The sequence below is a fragment of the Apteryx mantelli genome, chromosome 1, assembly GCF_036417845.1.
Source record: "Apteryx mantelli isolate bAptMan1 chromosome 1, bAptMan1.hap1, whole genome shotgun sequence".
In the NCBI taxonomy this organism is placed as follows: domain Eukaryota; kingdom Metazoa; phylum Chordata; class Aves; order Apterygiformes; family Apterygidae; genus Apteryx; species Apteryx mantelli.
In genome coordinates, this window is record NC_089978.1 from 150,865,596 (window position 1) to 150,887,089 (window position 21,494).

Consider the following 21,494-nt stretch of genomic DNA (forward strand, 5'->3'; position numbering starts at 1 on the left):
CAAGATTTGACTGGACAAGGCCCTAAGCAACCTGACTGAATTAGACCTGCTTTGGGCAAGGGGTTGGACTAGATGATCTCCAGAGGTCCCTTCCAGTCTAAATTACTTTATAATTCTATGTTACGTACTTTTAATTCAGACATCTGCTTTGGCATACTTAAAAATTCATTTCTTTCAACCCCCCAATATTTCTTATCTTACGGAAAGGAGCCCACATGTCCTTCAAGCAGCAGTGAAGTACTGTAGAAGTGAACTAGATATTTCTACAGAGCATGTCTGCTGATATCATGCATGCCCTGTATGCCATTCCAAATCTTTTTAAAGGCCTAAAGAAGGGAAAGACTCTCTCTTTCGTCCTTGGTTCTCTTGCAACTCAAAGCTCACTGTATGTGAGAACTCTAAACAGAGAGGTTGTAGGACAAGTCATGAGATCCATGCTGACCTCAACATCCTAAAGAATCACCTTTATTGTACAGTAACCGTTCTTTGAGAATGTATTACAGATCCCAGTACAGAAGATCAGTAAGCATTATCCTGTCAGAATAGCAGCTCTGAGAAAATTCAGCTGCTGCAAATACTGATTTATAGTACTGCTCTCCCAAAATCAGCAACTAAGGAAAAGTTATAGAGATTGATACTTATTTCACACTTCTGGCCAAAGCAATGTACATCAGAAAAAATAATTCCAAGTAGGAGACCTACAGAGCTCTCTGTTAAGGGACATGTGTACAAGTCTTATTATGTTTTCATTCCTGTCTGGACTATCTTACTATTAGGTAGACTTTAAAAAAATAGCAATACTATAAAATGAAAGAAGACTGAGTAGTACTACACTGTAAGTAAAAAATGGAAGTTGGAGACTCTAGAAAAGCAAAGTAAGAGAGAAGCCTGCTCCAGATGAGCCTGGAGAAGACTGTGGAAATGAAGTGTTGTCTCATGGATGAGACTCAGTTCAAACTTCCTCTTCTTTCTTTAGTATTATGTATTAATATTATAGTACCACCTATAGAAACAAACTAAAATTGCAGTTTCCATCACAAGCATGGTCCTGTTATGCTAGGTTCTGTACAAAACTCACTGGTAATAAGATATAGTCCCTTGCCCAAAGTGCTTACAACATAAAGGTGACAAAAACAAAATTAAAGCAAAAAGTGGTGGCCCAGTGTATGTCACATGTCAATGGTTGAACAACTTTCCTAATTCTAAGTCCCACAGTCAATGGTACCACATTGTTCTACTTTTTCTCTTTGGCACTTCACATTTTTTACTGTCTCTTCTGTCCTTACTTTATATTTGAACATTTCACTTTATGCCTGAGAATGTGAATGCATGTGTGTATGTAATCTACAACTCGGTCAACTTATATACAGACAATTTCAATAATTAGTATTTGTTTAAGCTTCAATTCTTTTATTAATGGAAGTTTGGAGACAGGAAACACAAGTACAGAAATATTGCATGACTTGGTCAAAAATAAAACAGGGATAGAATCCAGGTCTTTTGTGCTCCAGTTATAGAACCCTTAGTTTTTACAAGCAGAAGCAAGCAACTGCTACTCTTGGTCTGAGCTATCTGAAAGCTTTGTAACCAGATCAGCACAATATTAAGACCCAGCTAACAAAAGCCACCTGTCAGCATTTGGTGGGTTCCCTAATATGACTACATATCCCCAGGTCATGAGTGGGCCAAAAAAGCTCACATGCCTGCAGAACATCAGGTCCCCACTAGATAAGGTTTTATCATTCATTAAAGTCAGCTACTGTCCTGCTGGAAAAAAGAGGGAGAAAAAAAATCAAAATTAAAGAGTTTTATTTTGTATGCATTCCTGGTCAGCACCAAACATCCTTGTGGGTAGCAAGTGAGAATATAGGAGATTTTGAATGCTTTCTTTAAAAGGAGAAAAATATATCTTTTAAGCAAGGAAGCCTAACTGCAAGAATTAAAAATATCTCTTCCATATGTTCAAGTCCCAAGTAAAGCAATATTAAGTCTGTACAAGAAAGTTCAGGTAGGGAGAGCAAATGATTAAAATAAAGTCCCTTGGGTTGAAATGCAACAGTAGTGGACATAGATGAAGTACTAGGGAAAGGAGATGAAATACAAACAGGATGTGCTGTGGTGTCCAAATGAGACACATTACTAAAAAAAGTGTTGCATCATTAACCACTCCATCAACCAGCTCTGCTAGGGCTGCAACAGACTTTCTATTGTCAACACCAAATTCAGTGACAGCAGAGAGGCTTTGGAGAATATGAGGATCTCAGACCACTGTCTGGTATGGTTGCTAGTCTCACTTTAATACTTCAAAATACAGGAGGGAGAAAAATCATAATGGAGCTTAAAAAGAAGCAGCAGTCTATTAGCATCTGAGAAAGGATTTCAATTGTGTGAATGGCCTCTCGAAATAAGACTGAGATTGACATCTTCTGTGACTGATATCTCAAAGGTATTGGTATCTCAAAGGTCAGTCACTGGTCTTCATTGTATGTGATGTGTTGTCCACAGGTTGTGTTACCTTTGGTACTTGGGCAGCTCTCTAGAAGTCATTCAGAGTTCTGGACAGAAACCACCCCAAGGGTCATTCAGTATCAATTGTTGTGTGTCCATACACTCTACCTAAAGTGCTGAATGCCATCAATTTGCCCTGCAGTCCATGGGAACCGATGATCCCCAGTGCCCCTGGAATCAATTCGTAATCAAGAGCCCTCTCTGTCTTCCATGGCATTCCCCAGTACGCAGTCCGCTGTTTGACCAAAAAGGCACCTTCTTGAGTTACTCCAGATACCAGTTTTAAGCACTGTTGGGAACTCTTAATGAAGTTTTTAATGAAGGGTTTTTTTAGATACAAGTTGTTGTATAAATATAGTCAAATGTTAGCTAGAGGCAAATGCATGGAGTATCCATTGCATCCACTGTAAAAATATTTAATTGTAATGTTTTACTAAACAAAATATTCCGATTTCTCCAGTCAGATTTCTCCAGGTTTGATTTTTTCAGCTCATTTCAAAAAGTATTTTAAAAATGTTTATTCAAACCTAACAAACTTCATTCCACTTTTAATTACTATTTTTTTGAAACTGCCAGGAAAAAATCACTCAGTCTCTCTATTCCACTGCTAAACTCTCACAACGTAAATTTTCAGATGATATTCTTGTAACTGAAAGAGTTCAAGGAAAAATATCTTCTATTCTTACTTTTTATTCTTACAAAGGAAATGTGGATTATTTACTTTGTGAGCTTTGCATTTAGTCATAGTCACTTTCTCTTCCATGTCAGTGAAGTAGTCAGTACCTCCTTTAGTATGCGTTATTCTTTCACAAACAAACAAAAAAAAACAGGAGTGAAAAAAACATGATTAAAAATAGGATCCCGTTGATTGCAATCCCACAGAAACTGGCAAAAGGACTTGGGGACATGAAGCTCCTATTAGCCTGCTTGTTTTTAATTGACTAGATTTCAAGTTGACAGTGGCCCTTTTAGCAGCGTACAGAACAAAACAGCACCACATGGCCAGCAGGATCTATTTTAAAGTGGCGCTCTCTTATGTCCCCTGCTGAGGAGTGCACCATATGAGCCATCAGTAACGCCAAGTCAAAGGCCAACCATCAATAAAGCTCTTGCTGTGATCAAGAATATGCAAACAATGGACCAGCCTCTTCTAGTGGTAGTTATAACAGAGTTAAAGCTGAAGTAGGGTGGCACCTACCTGACAGGCTTTTTTCCCCTGAGACGTTACAAAATATTGTATTTTATCTGGACACTGTTGCTTGCAGTAAATATTTTAGTGCAGCCTCTATTGTGCACAGACTTCATTAAATGAAGGGAACATATTAAAGACTACTTTTCTAGATACAAATTTGTGAAAGTCAGTGGGAACCTTTTCACTGAATTCACTAGTCTCTGAATCTTGTCTATAGTCAATATGTTGTTAAGCAGGTATCACAGTGATGAGAACTAAACAAATGAGATAGAAGTGTGTGCTCCCTCATTACACACACTGTTAAATGTGCACTCTTTTTCAGTACAGTTCAACATATCTAAACTAAATTTCTCTTCCCAGATGTACATGTGGAGTTAAAAATTCCTACAATGGAAGTTTGTTGAGACAAGGCTATTATTTCTGAAAGAAAAGACCCATAGAATTTAATAAGGATTGTTGTTTTTGTTCATCCTTCTCACATTCCTGATATAGGATGGATTAAGCTTTCTGTGGGAAGGATTTACTTCTGTATATCCTAGAATAGTTCCTTTAAATCTTATTAGTTTAATTTTGCAGGGTTCCCCCATAATTTGTGCACACATAAGACTTAATTGAGCAAATTAAGAAATCATATAAACTCCCTTGCAAGGACATACTTTCTCCGATCCTAACCAACCCTTTGCTGGCATCCGCCCCTGTGTATGACTCATCCCATTCTGTCACATTACCATTGACAAGGACATACAAACCCACAAAAGAAGTTGATGGACATCCACGCCGGAGCATTAGCTACCTTGCTCCATGTTCTTGAGATCTGACTGTGTCTTTTGACAGCTCTCCAAGCACATTCCCCCATTTCTAGAATGAAACTGAACCTTTGCACTTTATTATTATTATTATTATTGTTCTCTTTCAGCAAAAAGGTAATCGGGCATGAAAAGTTCAAATCCATTAAATAAAAACTCAATTTAAAATATTTTCCATCCACCAAGCAAGTCCTATTCATTATGCTGACACCATACTCCACCTCTGTGCCAAGTGGATCACTCAGAGATGCCCCCCACCACTTTCCTGGCATTTGGTATGACAAGTAAATCTGCTGCGCACACATTACTTTAGAGGGCATCTCAGTTTTACATAAATACAAGCAGTATTTTTTACAGCACCTTTAAATTCCCAAGTTGAATTCTGTAACTATCAGACACTTTCAATGCAATTGTTTGTGTTGAGTCTCTCCTTTGGAGAGGCTCAGAGAGGTCATATAGGGAGTCATTCAAGGCTCCTGAGTTTTATTTCTGCTGCTTGACTCACTTTAAGTTTTTGAACAGCCCCAGTTCCCTTCAGATTACCCTTCTAAATACAAATCATATAAAAAATATTATCTTTATCTATCCAAAACAATAGCAAACAATTAAAATACAAATTGTATAGTTCACTAAGAGCCTCAATCAAAGAACTTGCACGTTGCAGTCATTTGGTGCCTTATTCATTTAAAAAGCAAAACAAAGTGTTCCAAAGTTTCAGCCACAGGCTAAATACTCTGTTTTCACAAAGGTCGTTTTTCCCATAAAGGTTTTTAGTACAAAGTTACTTTATAGAGACAGTAGGTTGCCTTAATACCCATTATAAATTTATTCTTTAAGGCCAGCAAAATATTTTTCCCCTACAACACAGTCTGCCAGGGATGCAGAACTCAGCTACTTTATTCTTCACATGCTGAGCTCTGAATTCTAACAAAAAAGCTAAAGAAGGACATCTAGTGGTAACATGTACAAAAGTAAGCACTATCAGTGGGAGGAAAAACCTACTGCCATGCCTAGGGAACAGAGAAGAATGCTTGTTTCTAATCAGAAATGTGACAAGATTTGAAAGGAAGACTAAAATAAAAAAAATATATATAAAAACTTATAATGATAATGTACTTAACACTAAAACTCAATAACCCATTCGGGCCAGCTCAAAAGATGAAACAAAACACAAGAAGAGCTAATAATCATTCTTTTAAGTAAGCCTGATATGTTTGAAAAAAGACACAATACTCAGAATGAACTGATTCTGAATGAAAGAACCTTAAACAAACAACTCTACCATGGAGCTCCAGACACACAGAAAGAAATTGCACTCTAGCTTTTACTTGCAGAACAATCCTAAGAAAAACTGAGAGGACCAGCAGAACTGACTTCATTTGCCTTGAAAGCATACAAATATATCAAACTCCAGTAAGGGCTTGAGCATCAACAGAAAGTAGAATTAAATCCCAGTTTGATAAAGCTTCTAAAAACTCATCAAATGAGCAAATTGTAAAATTTAGTGTTTACCACTTATATTAGCAATGAACATATCATCATAATCATCATGAAGTGCTCATGAAGTATTAGTGAAATAAGCAGTCTGCCAGCTAGAGAGCCAGACCAGTAGTACCAGGCCCTTTTCCCAACTGAGGACAAGGAGAGATTAACAGCAAACTCCAATTGCAGGAGACACAACAGTAGAGCAGAGTGGCACTAGCCACAGTCCCAGTTAACATACCAAGGAGTATTTGTATTAACAAACTGAGTTTTTCTTATGGAAACACCCCTTAAGAGTACAGAAGGGACTCCCACATGAAGAGTACTTAAGTTGCAGAATTAGGACCTTCCACTGAGACAACAGCTGGGGAGAAAAAAGGAATCAGTTTATAGCTGGCTCTTCCATAGGGAGACAGATGTCTGAACGTGGAACAATGAACTTAAAATCCTAATAAAACATACTGCCAAATATCTGTATGCCTAAGATGTGAAAAGCCTACCTACTTTACTATGGACCAAGAACACTGCTGCAGATGAGGAACAACATTCTCACCTTGGCTGCCACTGACTCTCTGTGACATTGGGCAGCTGTTCTCTGTAAAAATGCAATCTGTAAGATGGACTACACCTATTCATAGGTTTGTTGTGAACATTTATGTAGTAAACAACTTCGTGGGTCGTATAGCTACTCAGTATTAGTAAATGTAGCACTCACGTACATTAAAACAGAACTGCAGACTAATTACAGAAAACTGAGTTTTTAATGTCATTTGCTATTGAAAGATGAAGCAGATGAACTTCTACCTTTCTAACAATTACATAGAGGTCTTTTAGACCTAGGAAATAAGAAGTTTAACCTATCTTGAGTACTTGTGTGGCTCCCGCAGTAACTCAGTGTTGCAGTTCCACTTACACAGATCCCTATAGCTCCTCTCTAAAGTAAGGATTAAAGAGAGATGAAGCACAGACAAGTTCTTCCAAGGAATCTGGGACAACCTTGGGAACTAAGCCCATTCTGCCCAACTCCCAGGTAGACCCCTCTTTGCCGTGAACCAGCTTTCTGATATTCCATGAATGTATCGCAATGTAAAGGGTACTTTTCCAAAAATAAGCAATCAAGTATCAAATGTGAACTTCAATGCAAGAAAAGGCGATCCATCCTCTCCAATGCTGTACGTGTGATGTCAATTTGGGGGCAGTAGCACAGGCTGTTGTTAGTAGTCACACAAAGCCACCTCCTGTCTCCCACAGTGCTGATCTGTATGCCACAGATACTTTTAAGGGCAGCAGATCAGGCAGAATTAGACACCAAGCTGAGCCAGCCCATGGGTCATATCCATTCTGATATATTCTGAGGTATTAATCCTCTTTGCAGAAGCATAATGATTGGATGTACAAGGAAAAACATTCTTAAAAATAATTTCAACTGGGTAGAATAAAACCAGTTTACAAAATAAAACTGTAGAAGCAGAATGCTATCTGCCTCTCTCTTAGAATGCCTAATCTACTAGTCTTCAAATACTAGTATTACATGCAGTTTGCTACTTGATGCAGGGCTGCGCTGTCATTAAAACATTTCCCTCCTGTCACTCCTTCCTTTCTTTTTCTCCTCCTTACTGTTTCAGCAGGACTTCTACTACCTCCTGAATTTATTCCCTCTCACTGGATGAGCAGTACCCATGAGACAAAAACTCATTATCTTTTTAAAGACAGAGAGATTTCTTGAACGTGAACTTCCTCTTCTTATGCTCTCCAAAAAGCCCACCAGTATGTGTAAGATGTAAAATAAAAGAAGGATGCAAACTATCAGTAGTGATGCACACTGGGATCCACCAGCAAAGAAGGTCTAATGGAGAAAAACATTCATCCATGGAGGTCATGCGGCTACAACTAAAATAACTTATTTTAATGCATAAAAATAAATGACACTCAAATCTGTTCTCGTGGCCAGGGCAGCCACCTGGCATGCAGGTGCATTATTTGAATATGCTTTGTGAAGGAATGGAGGTCAACTGGTTTATATAAGTTAGCCATCATCCCCCTGCCCTGATTACACCTCAGACTTTGAAGAAAGTGTGCTTGAGTTGTCACTTTTCACTCTGTTATAAGCACCCACAACAGGATGCTTCACTCGAGCCTAGCAAGGGGTTTCCTCCATCACTGTACTATTACTTATGGAATTCATGAGATAGATAGGTTTGTGGTTATGTCATCATACATTGTAAGTATTTTGTGCAGAATACAGTCCAGTGTGTGCATATTCACTATAACATATATTCCTACAGAATATATAGAATTCCTATAGAATGCTTAATTAACAATATTATACAGATAAAGTTGAGACATTATACTTCACATTTTTCATGCTTACTTTCAAAGCAGAAGAGCAATATTTTTATACATGTGGAAAGGGACTCTAAATTCTCTTTGGGTTATTTTTATTTTTACAAAAGTGTACAGGAGTGAAGAGGAGGGTACTTTGTAGGAGGAAAGAACCCGTTTAAAATATTTCATATTCCTCCTTGCACTACAATAACTGAATAACTGTCTTAATTTTTAAAAACTACACTGTTTTTAAAGTCTAAATTTAGTACGCAAATATTCTAGAGAGAAATGAAGTCCTAGAAAAAACAGAATCAAAATGTCTCCCAAAGTCTCAGAATGAAGATCTCACACCCTTCTGGAAGACATACTTTGATCAAGCTAACCTCAGCAGAAGGGCAGCCATTCCACAGCGTATTTTCCACTAGAGGTCAGGCTGGAGGAGCTAATGATCCATTCTAGCCTTAAAAATCTATGTGTAGGAGTGACTAATAGAGCTTTGGAAGTTTGAAAATCATTATCCAATTAATACTGCATTGCTTCACTTAAACTGAATCACAAAGATATATTTTTCTAAATGCCCAACAGCAGGAGTTATTTAAACATGAGAGTATTTCAATGTATGTCAACACAACCTTTTACAGAGCATATGATGCTCCATCTCAGTTGGCAGGACAATGTCTAAGCTGCAATGGAAAAAGTTTTTCTTCAAATTCAGCACTGGAATGAAAAACATGAAAAAAACAGACAAAATTCCTATGACTTTTAAAAGAGTATTTTTAAATTTTGCTTTTTACCTTTAGAAAGGATACATATTTTGGTCAAATTTTCACACACAAAAAAAAATCTAGATTTAATTTGTTTCTGTAAATAACCAGGAAGAGATATGGCTAAGCATGGATTAATGACTATAACACATTTCAGGTGACTATAAAATATGAAAACTAACAAGTGATTTGAACTAGGAGCCTAAGCCTTCCTACTCCTGTATTTTGATGTCTTTACAATTTCATCACTTTCAGAAACATTGACCCAGCTTCTTGAAATAAATACCTTGAAGGCAGTGAGGTTAAGATGTACACTTGCTTCTGAAAATTCAAGGAAACATTAATGCACTATCAATAGTTTTAAACACTTATTTTGTTGTGACAGGACATGAAGTCACGCTCAAATGGCAAGTCCTAGCTCAGAGTTCTTTGCCGGTAACCAAACCCTTTCAACAATTCATTGCCCAAAGCATAGCTGTCTGCAGCCATGAAAACCAGAACAAAGTAATTTTGTCCAAAGCCACATAAGGGTTCACCCACAGAGCTGAAATCTAAATCCAGAAGTAGCTGACATGTCTATGCTTCTAAAAACAAAGCAGTCCATGAAGTTCACTGGAGATGAAATCACCTAACTAGATCAAGCCAAGCGAGCTAGCATTTTAAACTGAAGCCTACAAGACTCTGGGTTGACCTCTTTTTTTATGTCTGCCATGGACTACCCTCTTCTGCACTTTCACCAGCTCAAAAGCAGTCTACCTGCTGATAACAGTCAGTCATTTAATTAGAGTTACAAATTATTTCATTTAATGATTTATAATAGAACCTGATAATCTCAGTCCTAAATCCACAGTAAATGGCAGCTTCAACTAGGGCATCTGTCTCACACTACTCTTTAGATCTGCTAAAAAAGCAAGACCATACTGGTAATTTTTTTCTGTTTAGTCATTTAGTAAATTGGCATCATTGATTCCAGGAGCTACAAGCATTTATTTGCACCTAGAAGTGAAAACAAAAAATGGTTATTTTTCACCTCCTTTACTTAGCATTAGGTATCACAGGTATGCCAATGAAATGAATTCTTAACTTATGATCACTGCACAAAATCTTACAGAGACAGCTATACATCCATTTCATTTCAGTGCACACCTTACTAAAAAAAGAAAACAGACAACGTACATGTTTTAAAGGGTGAAAATTTGGTTTAGTTCAGCAGTACATTCACCTAACGTAACTTTCTTCCCTTTACTAGCTATCCTAAAAATAAACTAGCTTTTTATATTTATCCCTATACAACAACTGGATATTACACAAATATAGTATATATCTCTAACATAAGGCCTGGTGAAATGCAAAAGCCATTGTAAAAGGGCCACTATAAAATGCTTACATAGAGCTGGAAGTCAGAGTTTCACTGAAGCTGGTAAGGCAGATTTCACAGATTGAGCATGTACCCCACCCAGATACACAGATGGTATTTCTGGGAGCAAGGGAAAAAAAAATATAGGTTTAAAATAAATGCAAGAGAAACACTGAATAATATTGAATCACTCTAGGTATTTCTAAGGGTTTCTGTTTATTTTTTCTACTTCGCAGCATATAGCGAGTATATGTTCAGGGCTTTGATACCATTGAGCAAATGGAAGGAATTTAAAACTAGTTTTGCTTCAAATGTAAGGTCACAGAAATAAAGATAGGCGCCAGGTATTTCTCTTCAGAATTAAATTTCCGCACAGAAGCTTGATACAAAAGGAGTTGAAAATGCTGCTTCTGAATATGTCTGGCAATGGCAACTAGACTGCATCACTCCTGCTTGACAATTTGTGACATTCTGACATCCTAACTAACATGTCTGTTAATTAACTAGATCTCAATTTTAGACTTAAGGTGTTATCGTTATACAATTAAACAACTGGGTGATTTGAATACAGAAAACTATGCCTTCTTAGTCCTACTGCAGGCATACCAGAAAAATTCAAAAGTTTGGAAATGAATCAAGAAAGAAAAAGAATCAAAAAAAATTGAAATTAAGTGGATAAAAGCCTATTAAGAATCCCTCTGTTAGAAAGCTGATACTCAGAGTCTCTCATTTCACCAAAAGAGCATTTTTAATGCTAACGGAAAGCACTAGCTCTGCTGCTGAATTTCTAACTGATCCCTCTGACTATGAGCTGACTGCGCAATCTTACCTTGTTACAACTGCACCATCCAAGGGGCTGGTCCCAAGATCCCAGGAAAAGGTAACAGTGGAAGAAAGAACTGGAGGAAAACAGCACAGGTAGGGTGTGGTGGAGAAAAGGTGCAAGGAGAAGAAACGCAAAAGTCTGTGTTTCCTGTTGGACTCCCTGGTAATAAAGTGGTGCTGATGCGTGCTTATTTTGCCATCTCAGGAACTGAAGCTCCACAGTGTTCTACTTTTAATCCCTCTCTGAAGCATCCTCTTTCTAGAGGATCCATCTCTTCATTATATCACTCACTAGTTAGATCTAATTCTTGGTAAATTAGTGTTCACTTGTTGAATCCAAGTCCTCCACTTCCCTTGTTTAGTGGACATGATTTAAACACTATCCTTAAATTGCAATAAAATCATCCTTCTTCGGATTAAACCAGTCTATCTGTGTCCTTTTTGACTCCTCCTGTCAGCCTTCCCAGTTACAGCCTAGTGTAATACTTGAGCTTTCACTGACTTATCTCACAACTGTGGTTATATATGTAGGCCCTATTATGATACGCCTTGCACTACAACTTCCATGCAAAAAGAATAGAAAAGCCTTTGGCATTCAGAGGCAGCAGAAAGAATTCTTCAGCCCCTCTCTGGGCTGTCCTTGGAATGGCAAAATCTAACAGAACAGCTTCAGGGGCAGAAAAGCACAAAGGAAAACCAGATGCAAGACATACATAAGTTTCAAATGGCAAAAATCAGAGACTATTCAGTGACCAGCTCACTGTATATAAAGTCTTTCTTGGGTTATTTTTGTTCTTGAACTCTATTGCTATTATTTATACCAGAGCTACAAAAACAAACAAAGGAAAAAGACCAGAAAGAATCTTTAAAGAAAGTATTTCAAACTAACACATTACATTATAGAAAAATATAAGCAAAGAGCAAAATTTTCTATCAGCAACATATTTACGAACGCAGTATGACATAGAAGCTAATTATATATTCACTTCTGAATTTCCTGGTATATACATTTGCAGGTATCACTCATTTTATGCTGAATTCATCCAAAAGAAAGAAATTCCTCTACAAAGTACCCACACTTTATCCAGTTACAAAACCTAGATTTGGAGCAACTTCAACAAAAAGAATTACTTCAAATTTTCACCAGTGTAACTAAACAGAATTTAGCACAAATGCTTTTTTTTTTAATCTATTGAACTGAGAAAAATGGAACTGCTGTGGTTTGGGTTTTTAATCCCAAAGTGGATTATACAAACAACAATTTCATCAAAGTTTCTTTATAAAAAGCCTATCATCACTTGCTATATCTTATTATTAAGGTAAATATTCTTCAAAGAACTGTATGATTGGAATCTCCTTCTGATATATAGTGACATTCTATTTGCTGGCTGCAGTTAGAAGAGTCAAAATGAAAACAAAAATACAAACACTTTTTTTTCTCTTGTCTTTATTGATTTAGACTTCAGAGATACAGCCAAAAATAGTGCATCTGTAGAAAATTACCACACATGCTATCAATACAGCATCATCGTATGTTTAGAATCATAAGCACTTGACAAATCACAAAGAAAATTCAATCTAATATTTTGGCAACGCAGCCCAAGAATAGGGAATATAGGGAGAAGGATTTTTTTCCCCCCCTCTAAAACAAAATATTTCTAAACAGGAATGAAAAACCTCTGTTAAAAACTGAATTCTAGTCACCATGTAAAACTTACAATGGCTCATTCAAGATATCAACACACGCTGCTGGAAACTTCACGTGGAATGTCGAACGATACACAGAAGATATGGCTCCGTTACAGGTACAGCCCAGTCTTCAGCACTTTGTATGCCATTGAGAAGGTAACCACACACCCGACTGCCCAAGACAAACCTCTGCCAGGCTGGGGAAGAGGAGTCAAGTACGCAATAGTGTGCAAGATCCTAGCCCCAGCGAAGATCCTGAAATGCAGCAAGGCTGTGGACAGCTCAGGGCCACTAAGAGCATACAGCAGTCCAATGCCAAGAAATGGGACAATATTTTCGAGGTCATTCAGGTGGCCTCTGAGGAAAGAAGCAGAGTTGTTTTATAGTGTTAAATTTTGTTGAACAAACCACTTCAAGCCTCATTATTTTTTAGTATCTTCAAAGAATGCTATTGTTAAGGTCCTAACACAACCGCTGCCTTTCCCTGCAGTGTGGGACTTAATTCAGTTCCTCAGATGGTTTTGTCATGTTCACCTGACATTGCTCTGCTGTCTCTTGCAGCACCCTGTATTTTTGAGCTTCTGATCTTCTGCATCAAAGGCCTCAGGCTTTTCTCGAGAATCATGGTAATATTTGGGGACTTGCATCAGGTGTATGACTGCATCTTGGTGGACAGGGATGCAAGGAAAGGAAAGGGAGGAAGAGACACAGCTGGAATTTTCTTATAACCTCTCTCAACTGAACATCAATTACCTGGATGACTGTGACTGCAAGTACTAGACTTCTTGGCCCAGATGGTCTATTCCAAATCTATAAACTCAGCATGTAGCCTCCATAAAGAAAATACGAAACATGCTCTCACTTGCATAGTCCTGACGTTTCTCCTATCTTTTTATCTATTCTTAATTTTGAAGTTAATGTTCTGTGTTGTATATACAGTTTAACTTAGAACAGTACTCAGCAATATTCAATTTGCATTATATGCAAAAAAAAGAGAGAATTTTACAAATACATTTTGTTCTTGCTGTATTTGACAGTTTCCAATGTCATTTTTGGACTCCACTTCCATAGTGAATTTCAAAGCAAAAAAACTTTTATTTTTCTATCAAAACTTCAGGAAATTCAGTCATCTTGAAGAATGTTACTTTGAAGCATCTAGCAGTTGTGAGTTACTCTTTTGGTTCGTTTTCTTCACTACTAAGCACTAAAATAGCTGAAAAATGTTTGAATTTTGAAACCATAACATAATTTACTAAAAATGTGTTGAGACTGAACTCCTGATCTTGAGGTATTCTTCCACACCTCTTCCTGAACTTTCCCTGCTCCCTTTACCTCTTTAGATAAATTATAATCCAGCCAAATTTGCTCATTGAAACAACTTCTAAGCCTTACTAATTATGTCAAATTTCAGTGCCAAATAGAAACAGATAATAGTGCTGTTTTGCCGCTGCTTTTTGAACGCATTTATCATTACAAGCAAAAACATCCTCCTGCAACTGAGTTTTTCCAAACAAATACAATGAAGAAAGCAGTGTCTCTTCCTATCTATAAATGCAACAAATCCCAGTCACTTATACAGAAGAGAAGCAAGCCATGCTTAAATCTATATGACATTCTGTTGCTATGAAGCTTTCAAAAGAAGATATAGTAAACACGCATTAGGAGGTATTGTTGTGAGAAAAAAAAAAAAAAAAGATGTTGCAACACCAGTGGGGTCACTAGAACCAGGCTGAGTTAATAGTTCTGGGGAAGTCTCAACAGTTCTGCAAAATAATTGCACAGGATTTAAGAACAGAGTCTTTTAAAAATCTGATCTGTCAATGACTCTGAGAGGTAGTTGTCATTTTCCTAAGGTAATATTGCAAGTTAAAAAGGTACCTGGTAGTAAAGTTAGTATCGATTTTTTTTGTCCTTTTAGAAACTACAAATAGAAAGGAATGACTCCTCACCAAAAAGTGCTCATTTTTAACAGCAGTGAATTAAACAATTAACGACTCCCTGAACAGCACAGGAGGGGGGAAAAGGAAAATTCAGAGCATTTTTACTGCCCACTGAGATTAGACTCTTCTTTCTGAGATTTTAATCCAGGAGAGAAATACATAAATATAGTAGACTTCATGGAACTACAAACATCTACATTTTCAAGGATGCACTGTTTTGAAATCAGAGTTGGTACTTATTTTCAAAATCTTCCCCAATGGAGGTTTTAAAGAGAGCAGTTCATTCACATTCAAGTTTGGTACCAAAAAAAAAAAAAAAACCCTAAAACCCCCACCACATATACAGCAAACAAACTGTTAGCTTCACTAAAGAATAAGATATGGAAAACATTAAGACATTAAAGCTCCCCTTGTTAGCACAGGTATAATCAAACAGTGTATCAAACAGCAACTCCAAAGATATGATTTTGGTAACAGAAATTTTTTTACCACAAATAAAATTTAATAAGCTGCAACATTTAGTCCACTGAAATACAGTTTACATTCTGTTGTGAATCTTGCAGAGCCAAATACATACACTGAAGGTTGCACACTGCCATACTATTAATAGCATTCTTCCAGAAGGCTGGTCAACTTTCCTGCACAATTGACACATTAGTGAGCAATCCCAATTCAATCTAGCAAAAACAGCACAGGCTTCAATTCCCACTCACCACAATTTCCTAGATTAGGCCCTCATTACAACCCCGAGTTTCAGAGTAGTTTTACTCCTCTTCCCCCTGTTATTTCTTTTACACTTTAGCAAAAGATGCAACCATCACAGTTCATGCTCAAGTTATATAGAAAGCTGATTTACAGTTAGCATAACTCACTGCTTCATACTAAATCACATTTACAATCACATTTTACAATCTTCTTACCACTTCCCCCATGCATACTGAATACTATCCAAGAGTTAGCCGTTATAGCCAAACAATGATTTATTATTTCAGTATGCATGCTGACCATTTGAATAGGGAATAGTTTGTTCATTTAGACAAATTAGTTTATAAGATTACAACATAAAGCAACACAAAAAACACATAGGTTTGCCAAAGAGAACAGGGTGAAATTATTTCCCTTATTTAGTATTAAATGCTATTTAATAATAATTTTTGATAGACTCCCATGCTTACCTGCGCACACGTTCAACATCTACATCAGTTCGCAGATATTTTTTAGCACTCTCGCCTTTACCAAATGATACTACATCTTCTGGGTTGGCAAATGCCTATTTGAAACACAAACACGCAATACACATTAGAAGCAAGAATGTTTCTTCTAGTCAAGGGAGCTTGATAGCTTGATATAAAGGTCACTCTTTTTACTAATGCCTCTAACTTCACATAACTTACCTGAAGTTAAATGCACTGGGAATAATACCTTATTCAGTGCATTACCGAATTCTTGAACCTAACCTATACATGGCTTGCATACTGACAAATTACTGTAATGCAATTTATGCATATAGATCAAGCCTTCTTATAAAAAGATTGACAAACATGGACGGCGATTGATACTCAACCTGAAGCAATTCCAATGGGCTGAGGAGAATCAGGAACTGGAAAGCAGAACTGCTGTTAGTACTGAATGAGTCTCTTTTTCACTATTCCTGACAAATTATCTTAAAGCCCTTTTGGACCCCTTCCTTCTTCAGAAGTCACACAGCAACAGCATCCAAGAGGCTTACTCCCATCCCCGTTTATGACCAAATAAGTTGCTTCCTTTCTTCATAGGTACCAATCTTGCCAATTATACTACCCTTTTACCTCCAAATACCCTAAGACACTGTATGAAAACACCACATACTCCAGTTAGTGCAGACTGTAATAGATCTCTCCTTGTTACCATGTGCAGTAACATCTGTGGTAACATCTGTGGCAAGATACTTTGGACTGTCCTGGCTATACAGCCAAGATACTTTTTGATTTTAAGAGAGCTACATGATTGCTTTCTGAGGTAGCCTTGCTCCCTTTCTGTGAAATATTCTTGTCCTCAACTCTGGAGACATGTTAACAGTATCAGCATCAGTGAAGTTTTCTTTCCCTCAGCTCACTGCTTTCCTCCATTTTTCTTAACTCTTCACTGTTGCCTATTTTCTCTTTTAAAGACTTTTTTTTGCATTAAATAGAAAATAAAAGTGACTTCAGTAATTTGTCCATTCACAATACTACTATCCGTCAGAAAAAAATCCAAATTAATGAAGGTCCTATTGTCGTCTGCATACATATGGACAATAACACAATATGAACATTAATACCTGACTTCATTGGATCTACATACAGGACTAGTACAGCTGATTTGCTTTTGCAAGAGCAAAAGTAAGTAAGGTTAAGACACAGAAATCTAGGATCTATTTGGAAAATACAGCACAATCTGTGTGCTATACTAGGCTCAATTTTCAGCTGTGCCAAACACCTAGAGAGCTATCTGAAATCAGCAGTAGCTCAAACACTGTGCTGTTAGGACCTCGTAATAAAAGGCACTGACTAACATCATGAACAACAGAATCATTCTGAGGGGTTCCCTTACACCCAGGGAAAACAAAAAGCAACATTTCTACAACAGGACTGCAACAAAATCCTTGAAGCACACACCATCATGCAGTTCTCACAAGAAGAACCATAGGAGAAAAACCCAGGGTTCTTTCAGCCCAGGACCTTGTTTCCAACAGCGGCCATTAACAGATGCCTAAAGAAGACGGAGAACAGGGCAAACACATGACGTGTCCCACCAGCACTCTCTCCTAAGCTAGAGGCAGTTTCTGTTTTATTTAGTAAAACTCAGTGCATCTCTCATATACTTGTCTAGCCTCCTTCTCAATCCATGTAAACTTTTAGCCCACTTCTCACTCTAAAAAATGATTTTTTTTTTTTATAATGACCTACCTGAAATGAAAAGGCTAAAACAATTAGGAAATGTAAAGAGCTTTAAAATTACTGGATGACAGGCCGAGAAATGCATAAAAATCCAATTCATGTTCCCTCTCCTGACCCTACTAGCAGTTTATTCACTTAACATGGCTCCATATCACACTTTATTTGCTTTTTAAATTGGGTACCCCCAACACCAGCATTCTGCGCAATACAGTGAAAATTACAGTTAGGAAAAATTCTTATTTAAAAAGAATAAAATTGCTTTGGAAGGATAGAATAACTCAAATGCAACTGTAAGAGACAGTCTCATAATTAGATAGAAGACATTCTCCATTTGGTGCTGACACAGCACCAATAGGCCAAACCCAGAACATCATCAGGGGAGGGAGAAAAAAAAACCCACAAAACCCAACATGGAAAGCATCAGTATTTGAAAGCTGAAAAGGAAAGAAGCATTTCTGATACCTCCAAATTTTAACAGAAATTTCACTCTATTCTACCAGTTAGTATTCAGTTTCTTACCTTTCTTCTGATTCTGAAGTATGCTGTTATAAAACTCATTAGCATCATTTTCAGAAGAACAATAGTCGTATAGGTAGCATAAGCTCGGAAGACTTCATTGTCGATTAGTTGGGTCAGTTTAGCCATTTCTCCAATTCTCACAAACGACCTTTAAAAAAAAAAAAAAAAGACTAACATTACAATAATCGAAAGTACAGCAACAAAACTGTCAGAATAGCTTTCTTTAGCATCACTGCAGCAACAGCACAATTTTTCCTGTGTGAAACATTTATTTTCAAATAAATTTATTTTTCTTCAGTTTATTTTCACAATGACATAATGTTATATCTTAAGATTAGAAATTATGCTACCAGTTAATTTTTCTCTTTTGTAGTAAGTGCTTATTAAACTGTCAAAATATAAATCACCAAAATATTTAACATGATTGCACAAAGCAAATTTAGTTATAGAAACTGGTACACTTTTCTAATACCACCACTTAGACCAATACATTTTAACTAGTGAATTTCCCTAAACAATTACTGGATAAAAAGTGTGTGATGAGATACTCATAAAACTGTTTTCCCAACTTAATGGTTGAAGTGGAAAATTACTATTGCCTACCTTTTTCATAAAATAACACAATTATAATTGCACTTCAGCTTCCAAACTAACCAGTATCTTCTCTCCCAGCTATAACTTGTGATCAAAGCCAATTATATATGCATGTTTTTTTCTTTCAGACCTAATTCTTAAAAATTGGTTTTAGCACAATTCATAGGCAAAGATTGAATTCAAAGTCAGTTGTAACAAGAGAAAAGCAGAGAACTGTTTATGCTTTTAGGATGGGAGGCTTAAGCTAATGAAGTGTCTTTCCAATGAGATTGTACCAAAACCACAATCCTATGGAAGTGGTATCATGTATCAACTCCATAAAGTTAAGAATGTAATGAGGACTGAATCCATATAAAACCAAGCGTACGTCTTCTCATACATTCAATTTGTGCTCTGCATGGTGTAAGGCTTTTGGCCTAGCAAGTGTTTTAATCATGCATCTAGTGAGTAAGAATCCATAAAACTAGTATTTCTTAGCTACTGGCTGCTTCATTCATTTTGAGACCAAAATAAATTTTCCTTTGTCACTGTTAATTTCAATATTTCCTAGAGTATGCTTTTAATAAAATAAGAAAGTTATATTATGTACAACTAATGATCCCTCATGTTGACTTCAGCAAGGCAACAGAGCCAGCTACTACAGAACAAGAGAGGCTCAATCAGCTGGCTGCAGCAGAAAACACTTGTTCCCAAAGGGCATCTTTGGTGGGGAGGTGGGCAACACGGTAGTGAAGAGCTGCTTGCTTGGTGAAACAAACCTAGCCTTGCCTGGACCTGGATGGGATTTTGCTCCTGGTTCTATCCATCCAAAAAGAGTGTCTGGGTCATAGGGCCAAGCAGTGTGCCTAGGGACTGTGGGAAATTCAATACAACTCTTTTCTCTCGCATTACAGTGCAGCAGTTCTTGAGATAACCAGCGATTCAGCAAAGATTTTCTAAGGAAGCACTAGGGAGGGAACAGAAACTGCAATTTTTGACTTTTTATCACACCAAAAACTGGGTAGAGTTTCACAGAACAAAGAGACAATAAATCCGTAGCTTCAGAGCATTTTTCCTTATTGAAAATGAAAGCCATGCTGAAAATGCATCCAAGAACCATGCAAAGTCATGAGAAACCATTCACCAACTTCTGTCTGTTCTTCCAACTGGAACTGTACCGCATTTAATCCATTTTCCCTACTTGGAGGGGTTAGCCTCCTCAAATTTCCACAAAGTTCAGGCCCTGTCTTCACTAGGAAAAGGCAGGATCAAAAATCTTACTGAAGGAGAAAAATTCATAGTTTTAACCCCAGCAAAAAAGCCATAACAAACCCTAAACTGTACAACAGCATAGGGTTTAAAGGGATATGCTATTTTTACTGAAACCACAAATGGCCTGATCTGGATGCGTAACACCTTTCCGTGGCAAAACCTGCCTGCCAAACGAGGATCTGGTAAGTGCACATATCTAGATCCCAGGCACGGGTCCTTCAAAGCGGATGGGTAAAGAGACTTTGGGGACTTTGTCCTACTCTTTGCCCGCAGTTGCCGTGCCCAGGCCCATGACTCTGCAAAACCGGCGTGGGACCTTTAGGCACCCAAACCCTGGGGAGCGTCTCCTCGGGCTACAGCGCGCGGGGAGCGGGGGTATCCCAGGTGGGGCGCTTGCAAACACTCACCGCGTGTGCATAACCTCAAGGGCGGCTACCCCTGCGCTGTGCCTCACTGTACTCTCTGGGGAAGTCGGTGGTAGCAAGCGCCAAGCGCGCAGCTGCGGTGCCCGCAGGCAGTGTCTCCCTGCCTTGCCTACATCGGTCCCCAAAGGAGCGACACGGACCACAGCAAAGTTTAATGGGCCAAACCCTCTGTAAAATACCTCAGGGTTTTCACAAAGCAGCCCCGTCAGACCGTACCGGGCACCAGGTCAACCCCACCCGCGCCCACCCACCCGCTGCCGCTCAAACCGCGGGGCAACAGGTCTCAACGATCTCTCCCTCTCCCTCTCCCTCCCTCCCTCCCTCCCTCCCTCTCTCTCTCTCTCTCTCTCTCTCTCCCCCCCTCCCCCTCCCTCTCACACACACACACACACACACACAGAGAGAGAGAGAGAGAGAGAGAGAGAGAGAGAGAATGAAATAAATAAACTCTCCGAGGGAAACGCTGGTGTGCCCTCCGGGGGAGCCAGGCCCCGCTCCCCACCCCCGCGGCCCGCACGGCGGCCGGGCGCCCGGAAGCGCCGCGCCGCCACAGCGGGGCCCTTCCCGCCGCGCCGCGCCGCCCCCGGCCCGGCCGCCATCGCGCAGCGCTCACGCACCTCGCCCGGTCCCCTCGGAGCGCGCAGGCACCGCGCCGAGCCCCGCTGCTGCCGGCCGCCACTGAGCCCCCGCCCCGGCCGGGCCGGGCCCGGCCTGCCCTGCCCTCCCCCTCGTGCCCCGCCTCCCCGGGCCGCGCCGCACTTGCCGCCATGGCTGCGCGTCCCCGGGCTTGTTCGGGGAGGAAACGTGTGCGCGTAGCTCAGGCCTCGGGCCTCGCGCGGCCTACTGCGGGGAAGGACGGGCAAAGAAACAACAAACAAACCCTCTAGTTTGAACATCCT

The 21,494-nt window shown here is 38.8% G+C and overlaps 1 protein-coding gene across 2 annotated transcripts; it reads right to left on the minus strand.

The window, feature by feature from the left end:
* Nucleotides 1-12,689: 12,689 nt before the first annotated feature.
* Nucleotides 12,690-21,291, minus strand: MGST1 (microsomal glutathione S-transferase 1). Of its 2 annotated transcripts, none has more exons than XM_067306511.1 (4): nucleotides 21,213-21,291; nucleotides 18,326-18,473; nucleotides 16,064-16,158; nucleotides 12,690-13,305 (listed from the first exon to the last, which is right to left on the minus strand). In XM_067306511.1, exons 2-4 carry the CDS (start codon nucleotides 18,449-18,451, stop codon nucleotides 13,059-13,061), a joined length of 468 nt encoding a protein of 155 aa, XP_067162612.1. In that variant the 5' UTR covers nucleotides 18,452-18,473; nucleotides 21,213-21,291; the 3' UTR covers nucleotides 12,690-13,058. The 2 variants fall into 2 exon arrangements, with proteins under 2 accessions (XP_067162612.1, XP_013802704.1); XM_013947250.2 differs by lacking the exon at nucleotides 21,213-21,291 and adding an exon at nucleotides 20,578-20,603.
* Between the last annotated feature and the right edge of the window lie 203 nt (nucleotides 21,292-21,494).

Excerpts from the sequence above, each read along its gene's own strand:
- MGST1 (XM_013947250.2), bottom strand. Across the intron at positions 16,159-18,325 it reads ACTTCAGAATCAGAAGAAAG|GCATTTGCCAACCCAGAAGA; the intron begins GTAAGAAACTGA and ends TGTTTCAAATAG. Across the intron at positions 13,306-16,063 it reads GATGTTGAACGTGTGCGCAG|AGGCCACCTGAATGACCTCG; the intron begins GTAAGCATGGGA and ends TTCTTTCCTCAG.